We start from the raw sequence: 12,161 nt of genomic DNA on the forward strand, positions 1-12,161 counted from the left end.
AAAAGAAAAAGGGACACTAAAGAATAAAAAGAAAAATTTTCAACTAAACTAAGTATTCGTCTTTGAAGGTCTTCCCTTCCCCACCTATCCCCAATCCATGACCTTGAGGAGAAAGGTCTTAGAGCCTTCATAGTATTGAGTGGGTTTCTGGCCTCATGCCTTTTCTCCCATGTGCCCCCGTTTGTGTGTGTGTGTGTGTGTGTGTGTCCCAGTGCCACACAGAACTTTATTTTTAATTGGCTTAAATTGGCAGCACATTTATCATGCTTCCTTGTTTTTATGAAACCCTGTTTCACCCTGCTATCATCTAGTAATGGTAAAATTGATTTTGGCAGTTATGTTTTGTGAACCTCTCTATAGTGCTCCAGCCCTTAAAATGCATGTGTTAATGGAAGTGATTTTATCCTCACAGGCTGAAGACAATCGATGTTATTGTGCGTGGCATCCAGGATGCTGAACTCTTAGTCAAAGGTTATGAAATCAAGCTGAGTCAAGAAGAAGCAGTACCAGCGGATCTCTCAGCTCTGGAGTCGCATCGGTCCACATTGCAGGTTTGTTGCTCTGGGTTTCCTTGGAGGGTGACTTAACATATCCGTTGCTTTGGGTTAGCAGAGAAATGCAGTTTTGGATGGCATGACGCTGAGTTAAGTTTGCATTTGAATTCAGCAGAATATCATGTAATATATTGTAATGTGGATCCAAAGAAGAAAAGGTTGAGAAATAATGTTGAGCTAGAAAGAGGGATAAGGACTATGCTTTTCTACTTATTTTTTCCCACTTCTCCCTAGTAAGATCATAGTTTAATTGGATACAGTCAATGGTTATGCTATAACAGCTTATCTGTTATCTCCTTTGATTCTCACAAGCAACTGTGGGAGAGGTAGAATGGGGAAGGGATTTTTCTCTCTATTTACAGATGAGGAAAGCAAGATTCACGTTGCCGAGTGACTCCTCATGGTTTCCTGGCTTATAAGCAGTGGAGCCAGGTTTCAAACACAAGCTCTTTGCACATTTGTGTGTACTGTGCTGCCCAGTGTGCATGAGGACTTTGGAGGCATTTCCAGTGCACACAGTATAGGGTCTAACTTCTGAATCACAGATAGAAGGTGGAGCCCGCTGTATACAGTGTCCTTGTTTCCAAACTTAGTCTGAGTCCTTTGTAGCTGAAATGTGTTTAACCTGTTGCTGTGCTTCTATTTTACAGCATTGGCTTGGTGATGCAAAGGACAAGAATTCAGTGTTTTCAGTCCTGGAGGAGGAAATTGCCAAGGCCAAGGTAGTGGCAGAGCAGCTGAGTCGTCTGACCCCAGAGCGAAACCTGGATTTGGAGCGCTGTCAGGAGAAAGGCTCCCAGCTGCAGGAGCGTTGGCACCGGGTCATTGCCCAGCTTGAGACCCGGTGAGTGGTGGCCCCACTCTTTTCTCCTATTAGGATTCAGGAACTAAGGTTTTAAACAAAAATGGAGTTGTTCCTGTGTATCCTTGTTTAAAGGCAAAAATTGATAGGGAGGGGTAGAAATTAAGTGACAGCATATATTCTACACAAGATAGGTGACAGGAAGTTGGGACCACCCTGGAGCAGTCCTGAGGCTTGCTGCTGGGTCGCAGTGATGGTCCTATTAGCAGCGCCTCTCCTGCGTCCCAGGTCTTAACCAGTTAAGCTGTGGTGACAATGGGGTCTTAGAATATAGACTGGAAAAGTGGCCTAGTGATCTTTTTTCAAGGACAAAACCTGAGGTCTAGCTCTTGTTTTATTAGCTTTGAATCCAAGTATGAGTCAGTATTTATAGTGGGACTTTGCAGAATTTTTTGCTTCCTTTTCATTTGCTAATTTAGTGGCTTCTATCTGTTACTTAAAGTTTGCTTCTGGTGACTAATTTGAATAGGAAATACCTATATGAGGCTAGGCTGGTTAGGAAAATATACAGGAAGAGGGGTTATAGAGACTCAGGTTTTGGATTGATTCTCTGTGATTGAATTATTATCCCAAGGCTACTTAGACTAACAGCAGTGGTATAGAAGCTGTTACTGGAATTAACAGTCAATAACTACTATTTTCACCCACTCTACTCCTACTTTTCGCCCCAAGAAATACAGTGGTTTATAAATCGTAGCTGGGGTACTCTGACAGGTACTCTGTCCTCAGAGGGCAGAAGGGTATAGGCAGTTCTACTGTATTGGAAACCTGGTAATGCTTGGCAACATGGGTGAAAATTTTGACAAGGATTATCATGAGATGCCAGCTCCCAAAGCAGTTTCCAGGCCTAGGAGGGCATGACTTGTTTCTACTCGCTTTTTAACCCCATAAGGGTACTAGCTACATGCATAGCTTCCACTCAGTGTTGCATTGCTGTTCCCCCCAAATAGAGGTGTATGTTCTGTCGTCAGGCCCAACTGGAGCCTCATTTATTTAATTGTATTTATACCAAGATCTCTGATAGCAATTTCCCTTTGCTTCTCCAGCCAATCTGAGCTAGAAAGTATCCAGGAAATTCTGGGAGATTACAGAGCCTGCCACGGAACTCTCATCAAATGGATTGAGGAAACCACTGCCCAGCAGGAAATGATGAAGCCAGGTCAGGCTGAGGATAGCAGAGTGCTGTCAGAGCAGCTCAGCCAGCAGACGGTAGGTGCGGCCGTAGCATGGTGGAAGTTGGGGGGGTGGGGGGGTAGCTCACCATAAAAGAGGATGTGCCAGCAATTAGCTTCCCCCAAATATTAAGACATTCTGAGTACCGTCTTCTGAAAAGGGTTCAAGCAGGATGGTCTCAAGATACTGGTTTTGCATTTAGGCCAGATGACCTGTAAGTTCCCTTCCAATCTTGAGTTTCTGTGGATATATACTGAAATCACTAGATGGACAGAGTAAAATTACCTTGCTTTATTTTGTTTCCTGGTGGTACATTTTATTTTACTAGAATTAGAATATGGGAACGAAAACCCAGGGAAAGCTGTGAGTGGAAGAAAATTATTTCATTCAAAGCAGTTAATATTTGTTGGCCTTCAGGGTTTTTTTGTTTGTTTTGTTTAGCGTTTAGGTTAACTATATGAAGTCTGGATTAGATTGCCTGAATTCCAATCCTGGCTCCCTATCTTACTATAAGACCTTAAAATAGACATAGTGCTTAATTTAGTCAAACGACCTCATAAGATTATTGTAGTTAGGATTAAATGAAGTGATACATGTAAAATACTTAGAACAGTGGTTTTCACCAGACTAGAAGCATCAGTATCACTTGGGAACACGTTAGAAACGCAAGTTCTCAGATTTGAACCCAAACCTATCAAATTAGACACTCTGGAGGTGAGGCCCAGTAATATGTGTTTAATCCAGTGTTCAAGGTGGTTCTGATGCAGCAAAGGTTTGAAAACCACTGCCTTTGAACATAGTAGATGCTCAGCTATTTCAGTGGTGATGATGAAAATAATAAGGTTGTGATATTTTGGTTCCTAGGAGCTGTTTGCAGAAATTGAGAGAAATCAGACAAAACTGGACCAGTGTCAAAAATTTTCCCAGCAATACTCCACTACTGTAAAGGTAACGCTGCCATGTCCCCAAAGGAACATAAACAGTCTCCCACTTAGGAAGATCCCCATGTCCCCGTAGGTTTTGTTCCTGGACAAGTAAGCAGAGCTCTTCTGCCCCATCCTTAAGTTAATGCAGATGTGTGCTTCTTGTGGCCACACGTTTGGGGATGCTCCGTGGGGTACTAGACATCAGCTGAGATTCAAGGAGTCTCTATTTGGATAACCCACTGGCCTCTTAAACTTACCATGTGAAAAAATTGAATGTTTGGGTTTTCTTCTCAAATATGCTTCTCACTGTCTTGCATATCTCAGGAAATGGTGTCACCATTTTCCTAGTTACTGAGGCACAAACCCAAGAGTCATCCTTAACTCTTCCCTTTGCCTTAAACTAAATAGTCTGAACAAATTGGCTCCATCTTCCAGTATGTCCCAAATCTGATACCCCTCATTGCCCTGTCTCCCCGACTTCCCTGGTTCACATCTAAGACTCTTCCGTATGCTACTCCAGTATCTCTGAGCTGATCTCTTGCTTCTGCTCCTGCCTGCACAGGCTATTTTCCCACACAGTAGCCAGACTGACTTTTTTTAGAACATACTGCACATCATGAAACCTCAGACACCATCAATTATAAGCCACATTATTTTATGTACTACCAAAAAGGGAGAAACTGCACCAATTATGCAAATGCTATGTAAAGCATATTCCAATTTTAGAGATACTAAAATGTGGGGGAAATGTGTACCTTACGCATTTGAAATATGTAAATTGGATCGTATCACTCTCCTACTTAGAACTGTCCAATGGCTTCATATTGTACTCCAAGAAAATTCTAAATCCTTATATGATTGCTGAGGCTGTGCATGATCTGGCTCCCCCTCCTCCCTATTTCTCTGATAATGTCCGTAAATAAAATTGACCTGAGATTATTGTATATTTTTTGTTTTTCATGTGCCTTCCCACTAGAATGTAAGTTCCAGAGCAGCCAGGTTTTTTCTGACTTGTTCCCCATTACGTGTATAGCACTCAGAACAATGATGAGTTCATAAAAAGATGCTTGACAAATAGTTTTTGAATGAGTGCATTTCTTTAGTTAACAGCAGAAGACTTGGCATCACAAAGAGTTGAGCTCAAATCCTAGCTTCATCATTTTCCAGACTTAAGACTTTGAGCAGGCAGTTAGCCCCTGTGAGTTTCTGTTGCTATAGCTACAAAATGTGAACAGCAACTACCTCACCGAGGGACTGCAAAAATTAAATGGGATAATGTATACTTAGGACAGTACCTCAGGCTTAAAACACATTTAGTAAATGTTAGCACGTGCTTTTATTATTATTACTATTTAATTATCACTACTACTTTTTTTTTTTTTTTAACAGACTGCTTAAGGAACTCATTCGGTGTTTTCCTCCTACCTAGAATTTTCTAAGTTGTCAACAGAAAGCGGGACATTTTAGGCAAAAGGAACTGCATGTTCAGAGGCACAAGGAATAAAATACAATGATTATATGAGGACATAGCAGATATTCTGGTATAGTTAGAAGCTGTATGATACATGAGAAACAGATTGTGGAAAATAAGAGGGAAGGTTGGGGCCAACCTATGAAAGGTCTGTTCAGTTTGTCTTTACTGTCTCTTCTTGCTCCTCAAACTGTGGTCTTTGAACCAGGAACATTGGCATCACCTGGGAACTAGGCAGGAATGCAGAATCTTCAGCCTGCTGAACTGAGATCTGCATTTTAACAACAAGACCCGGGTGCCTATTGATATTTGAGAAGCTTTGCTCTAGGTCATTGAAAACTTTCAAACAGAGGAACGAAGTGGTCACCTTTTGTCTTAGAAAAGTTAGTTGAGTAGCAGAACAGAAAATAAATTGGAGGTGAGACTCTAAGCAGGAGGGTAAGTAAGAGGCTATTGCACTGTCATGTGAGAGATGAAGAGGGCCTGGACCAGGGAAGCACTCTCAGGGTTGCAGAGAAAGGGACAGGATAGCATGGCGAAAGGATAGGGTCAGCAAACAACAAACTGCAGACTCGGAAGTTAGCAAACTGTGACCCACAGGCTAAATCCAGCCTGCACACCTGTTTTATATGCCAATGAGAAACAGCTCTAAAAAAAATCAAAAGAAGAATAATACCTCACGACGTGTGAAAATTATATGAACTTCAGCTTTCAGCGTCTGTGAGTCAGGTTTTATCATAACACAGCTGTGCTCTTTCATCCACTCACGGCCCGTGGCTGCTCCACGTGCAGTGGCCGAGATGAGTAGCCGTGACCAAGGCAGTGCAGCCCTTTTTGGGAAAGTGTTCTATCCTCTATTCTAAAGGATTGCCAAAATGCCTTTCATCAGTGAAATGCCATGATGCCACTGCGCAATGTGTGTGAGCTATCAACCCTGTGTAAATGTGGTCAAATGTCTTCCTCCCCCAGGACTATGAATTGCAACTGATGACATATAAGGCCTTCGTGGAATCACAGCAGAAATCCCCTGGCAAGCGCCGTCGCATGCTTTCCTCCTCAGATGCCATCACACAAGAGGTGAAGGGGTGGGGAAAGGACACATGCCGCTGTCACTCCCTCAAGGAGAGTCACTCATCGGGGGCCTTAGAGTTCGTTTTAGGGCTCACCTTACTGTGCAGCGTGTGACTTCATGAAAACTTACTGTCAGCTATTTAGATTGACTTTTCTGACCAGGTAACTTAGCTAAATTTTTTTTTTTTTTTTTTGAACCATAGTTCATGGACTTAAGGACTCGCTACACAGCATTGGTGACCTTAACAACTCAGCACGTGAAATACATCAGTGATGCACTCCGGCGGCTGGAGGAGGAGGAGGTGAGGACAGCTGGGTCCTGAATCATCTTGAAAGTAGAATAAAAAAGTCTGTGCCTTCTATCGAGAGTTTCCGTGCATGCACAGCGAGGTCTGTCATTTACAGCGGTCGTGTTCCGACGTTGCTGTGCACACGGCATCAGCGAACACTGAGCTCTTGCCCTTGCAGGGAGAAGAGGGCTAGGTTCCTGCCAGCCTCTGGTCACAACAGTCTTGTCAACATAAAGCACAACCTGATTTTACATGTGTTTTTGTTTAAAAACACCTTATTTAATATGTCTTGTTGATTCACTAACATTGAGTTCACGGCCAAGAGCAGTATAACTCCTGAAAAGAGCTTATTAAACACGTATTAGGCACATCACAGCCTTCCAGCGCTTAGGACACAAGAGCACTTCAGCACCACACTTGGGCCCATCTTAAACAGTGAAATCACTAACAGAAAGCCAAACATATGAAAAACACGGCACTGAAAAGACTGTGGGAAGGACACTTACTGACACTAAAAGAGCTGGAACGAGAAGGCGGGTTATCACCTTGTTCTACCTCAGATGGAAGCATTTGGCGGCTAAGTTTTTTTGCCACTCTGTGCATGTCTGGGGATTACTGTGAAAATACTGCAAGTATTGATTCTAAGGTTACAAATAAAGTTTAACGAGTAGATAAATCCACAAATATGGAATCTGTGAACAATGAGTCTTGACTGTCTCGTGTCCATCACTCCCATGTCCAAGTATCTTTATTATAGAAATGTTATAAGTATGAAGAAAGGAATGTGAACACAGATCCTTAATTTGTTAAAGGGACATATTGGAAACATCTAAATTCCATATGCTGGAATGCTACAAAGCTATTAAACATAATGAAATAGATTTAAATGAACTGACATGGAAAGATATTTATAATATATTATTTGAGAGAAAAAGCAAGTTAGAATACTATGTATAATTATGATTTCAGTAAAAAAGAATGATAAACTGTACCACAAAGACACAATATGAGCATACAACAAGTTTATAAATATACCAAATTTCTGGGGAAATGAGATTAAAGGGACATATATTAGGCGTTTCAGATTGTTTAAATTTGTTGTAATGCATATGCAGTATTTTTGTAATTATAAAATTCTTCTATGGCTTTGCAAAGTAAGTTTCCACATATTTAGCAACTCATCTGAAAGAAATGCTGTTGGAAACATTAACCCATACCAACTTCTGCCTATGTAAATTAGCAGACTTCCTTTATATCAGTACCTACCTCATTTAATCTCTGTAGATGCCAATCTCTTCACCTGTAAATCTAAGAATTATGAAAATAAGTTAAGATGCTGTGTGTGAAGGGCTTTTTAAATGCAGTAAATAATTATTAAAGGCCCATCATATATGCAAACAGTGTGCTTTTTTAGAAAAGTGCTAACCCAGATATAGTGAATTTAGCTATTAGTATCACACAGGCACTGAGGAGCAATGTTGTAGGCTGAGTGAATTATATATTTAACTTGGGGTTATTTTAGCTGCCTACTGATTTAGGTAACTTTCATGTGTCTATTTTAGGAACTCTGAAGTCAGGCTGGTCTAATAAGACATTGACCAAGATACTGATTTTCTATTTTCTTTTCTAGAAAGTGGTAGAAGAGGAAAAACAGGAACATGTGGAGAAGGTTAAAGAACTTCTGGGCTGGGTGTCTACCCTAGCAAAGAATACACAAAGCAAAGCTACCTCACCCCAGACCAAAGAATCAACAGACATTGAGAAAGCTATTTTAGAACAGCAGGTGAGTAGAAGATCCATCCGTCACTTCCTAGGTAGAGTGATACGGGATTGCTCATTAGGTGGAATAATAGCAGTCACACACGGGCCACCCAGGAACAACTGTCATCTCAGTAAATGTTAGCTTCCAGGACTTAAAGATTAACTTAAGAAGTCATCCTATTTGCATATCTACTTTTTAAATCACTATATATAGTTCATTGGTAATAATAATCTGTCCTAAGCTAGATTTTTCCTTAGGATTTTTAAAAAGTTATTTCAAATAATTTTTGATTCTTGAATTTCTTCGGTTCTGAGCTTTTTCTGTTTGCTTCTGCTACATAGGTTCTGGCAGAGGAGCTGACAACCAAAAGGGAACAAGTCTCTGAGGCTGTTAAAACTTCACAGATCTTCTTGGCCAAGCATGGTCATAAGTGAGTATTAAATGAGAGATTATGGCACATACAAGGGACTGGATCTACCTGGCTAAAACTTAGGGTCATGATAAGAATTCATGGGTAAGAGCCAAATTATGAAGAGCTTTGTAGTTCATGCTGAGAAGTTTGCATTTTGCCCATAGGCTGTGGGGAGGGATTTTAATCATGACTGGATTCTGTTGATAAAGATTTCTAGAACAGTTTTATAGGGAATGGATAGACATAGAGGAAGAGCCTGAGAGACCAGTTAAGAGGCTGTTCCAATAATATAGGCAAGAAATGATGAGAGATGGAGAGGGGACAGAGACTCAGAAGATATTAAGGAGGAATATTAACCCTTACAGGGTTTGGTGACAGTTGAAATGATCAGATAAAACTCCCAGGTTTCTGGCTTAGGCCACTGGGTATTTGGTGATACCACTGACCAAGATAGGGAATACATGAGAAGGTGTGGACTGAGGGAGAAGAAGGCAGCTTTTGTTTCAGACATTATGAATGTGAAGGAGCCACAGGACATCAGAGCATAAGTCTCTAGTATGTATTTGGAGGTGCCGAATACATATTTTATGCCTTACATAGTTCCACTAAAGTTGTCCAGTGGGCCACTGGATGTGTAAATTTAGAATTAATGAGTGAAGTCTAAAGTGATGGAGATTTGAGTCATCAGCATAGTAGAACCATGGACGGATTAGCTTACAAGGGCTCACAGGCTTCTTGACGTATAAAGGAAACCTTAGAGAAGTAAAAGGAAGTTATAAGTGATACCTCAGAACCCAAGAGAGAAGAGAGTTCCAAAAAGAAGGAAGTGGTAAAAAGTCAAGAAAGTTTAAGACAGGCTATTAAATTTGACAAGCTGGAAGTTTTTGATGACTCTGGTGAAAAGTTGGGGGATGACGTCAGGTTGAGAAGAATGGGGAGCACCTGAGGTGAGGAAGGTAGTGATAGTGAACTTAGACGGCTCTTCCCAGGCACTTGGCCATGGGAAGGAGAGAGATACTACAGTAAACACTCAGAGCAGAATTTAGGATCAGTAGAGGGTTTGTTTTTTAAAAAGATCAGAGGGACTTAATGGTGTTTATGAACTGAGTCTCAAGGATCAAAAGGGGAGAGTTTGAAGCAATAGGAGAAGTGTCCCAGAGGATGTAGGAGAGGATAAAAGTCGTCAGTGGGTAGAAAGTACAACCTTCAACAGGAGTTGAGACAGCTTTTCCTCTGAGATCTGAAGAAAAGGAGATTAGGATAAGTCAATATGCCAGACATGAGGTCAGAAAGTGAGAGAATTTGTGCCCAGTGGTCTGTATTTTCTCTTTCAAATAGGCAGAGAAGGATGTTTGCTGAAAGTTAGAGTGGTGCTGAAGGGAAAGAAAGAGGGAGCCTCCAGGAGGATTGTCAGGAAGCACTGAAGTCCAGTAGGGGTTGGAAACCAGGGAGATCTCTTCCACGTGGTTTTGAAATCCCCTCACTAGATATACTTAGTCTGCATATGGGTACAGAGAAGTCCTCTGGCTTGATTGATCAGGGGTTAGAGTCTTACTAGATTAGTAAGGAGAGAGTACAAAAATAATAGTGAGGAACTAACTGAGATGATGGACTGTGGGGTCAGGACTCTATAAAGAGAAGAAACTAAAGATAATAGGACTGATGGGTTCAGAGAAAATGGAGGAGTCCAGGAAGGTTTGGAGAATCTCAGTAAGTTGATGGATACAATTAAGCTTCAAAAACACAATGTAGAATGAGAAAAGGAAATTCTCCAAAATTCACCGGATTCAAGATAGTGCTTACCTCTGGGGAGAGAGGGATAGGAATGGGGTTGTTGACAAATACACTCTGGACTTTAATTCTGTCTGTAATGTCTTATTTCTAAGAAAAGAATCTAAAGAAAATCTCATAAAATACTAAAATTTGGTAAAGTTGGATAGTTGGGTAATGGGTAAATGAGAGTTTGTTATAGGATTATAATCAGATAGTAGATTCTTGAAGTTTAAAATTTCAGAAGTAGAATAATTTCAGACGAGGGTAGCACCTAAGTCTGCCGTGTGTGGGTGAGGCTGAAGTGGAGCCGAGACTACTTGGATTGAGAAGGTCACAGGATTTCAAGCATAGGGTGTTAGATAATTGGTGACATGAGCATTGACATCACCAAGAATTATGGTTTGAGGTAGACCAGAAAACAATGAGCTGGATGCCAAAGTGTCCAATGAGTGTGGAAGACTGACCAGATGATCCATAGTGAGCAGTGATAAATAACAATACTGTCCAAGGTGGGGAAGTCATGCTTTTTAAAGCAATAGAGGAGAATGTGGGGAAAGGTTTTTCTCTAAAAGAGCTTTAATGCTTCATCTTCTAGGCTGTCAGAAAAGGAGAAGGAACAGATATCCGAGCAACTGAATGCCCTGAATAAGGCTTACCATGACCTTTGTGACGGTTCAGCAAACCAGCTTCAGCAACTTCAGAGCCAGTTGGCCCAGCAGACAGAACAAAAGGTACTTGTAGTTTTTCTCTCCCAATGTTGGGAGGGTAAATTCTGAACAATATGAAGGCAGCTTTGCTGATTGAGAGTCACGATCACTAGCTTTCCATGACCAGTGTGATTTAGTTTTTAACCTCACCATAGCATCCATTTGTCTTGTGTTTCTTTACTGGGGTTCCACGATGTGTTGGTCAGTCAAAATCACTAGAAGACACTTACAGCTGACCCTTTAGATCTGATTCACTGTTTTGTGATCTTCCATTTTGTGACAGACCACAGTCAAGGAGAACATAAATTCTATGTTCTATCTGATCACAAGGCAATAATCGTGGCATTGTCACTCAAAAGTTGGTAGCCAAGAGTTCTGCATATTGGGAAGAAAAGGCCGTGAACCTCTTCCCCCCATACTTTTTTTCATATCTGCTAAATAAATGAGAAATGTTGATTTCTAGAACAAACTGGTAGATTAGCTGTACTGACTGAGACGCTGGTTCCTCCTACCCATCATCACCTCATCACATGACATCTTTACCAGTTCCCACTCATGTTCATTTCCTAGACCAAATGAAAGTTGTTCCTGCTGGTTGTCCTAAGTTCACCCTGGATATTTATGTGTATATGTAAACTTACCATATTATATACATGTGTCTCTGGGATATATATGTGTGTGTGCCTGCTCACTTCCTGTGTTGTGAAGCAATGGCCACATTCCATGGGGCAGGCCAAACTGTAAGCTCCCATGGTAATCAGATTTGGTCAAGATGATGCTGAGAATGAAATTCAGACAAAAAATGCTTTGACTCTAGTCCTTGAATCTGAAATTTGTGCAGCAGGAGCTAGAGTTGTAAAGACCAGAAGACAGCGCCAGCTGATTTATTTGAGAGCAGATTTCCAAAAAGAACGTGCTGGTTTAGCTTTCTCTCTGTAAGGTAGCCCCCTTCTAATGGCTCATTGCTTCACCATATACGGGAGTACAGGGAAGTGTTAACAATTGCTTGCTGAGAACATCCAGTTCTCATTTGAGAGGTTACAAAGGGGGAGAGAGGAAGAAAGAAGGAAAGTCAAGCTGCTGAGCACCACTACATTGAGCATGATGTGTCCCCTGTTACCGTTTGTGTGTTTCATGTGAAGTATCGTTCTGATTAACTG

At 41.2% G+C, this 12,161-nt stretch overlaps 1 protein-coding gene across 1 annotated transcript in view; it reads left to right on the forward strand.

The window, feature by feature from the left end:
- MACF1 (microtubule actin crosslinking factor 1) overlaps window positions 1–12,161 on the forward strand; it is a 311,201-nt gene that overhangs the window by 176,313 nt on the left and 122,727 nt on the right. The window contains 9 exon segments of the mRNA XM_014560572.2: window positions 413–551; window positions 1,205–1,398; window positions 2,463–2,625; window positions 3,454–3,537; window positions 5,956–6,063; window positions 6,261–6,359; window positions 7,978–8,130; window positions 8,451–8,539; window positions 10,890–11,025. Coding sequence (XP_014416058.2) covers window positions 413–551; window positions 1,205–1,398; window positions 2,463–2,625; window positions 3,454–3,537; window positions 5,956–6,063; window positions 6,261–6,359; window positions 7,978–8,130; window positions 8,451–8,539; window positions 10,890–11,025 — 1,165 coding nt within the window.

This window comes from Camelus ferus, chromosome 13 (assembly GCF_009834535.1).
Source record: "Camelus ferus isolate YT-003-E chromosome 13, BCGSAC_Cfer_1.0, whole genome shotgun sequence".
Lineage (NCBI taxonomy): Eukaryota > Metazoa > Chordata > Mammalia > Artiodactyla > Camelidae > Camelus > Camelus ferus.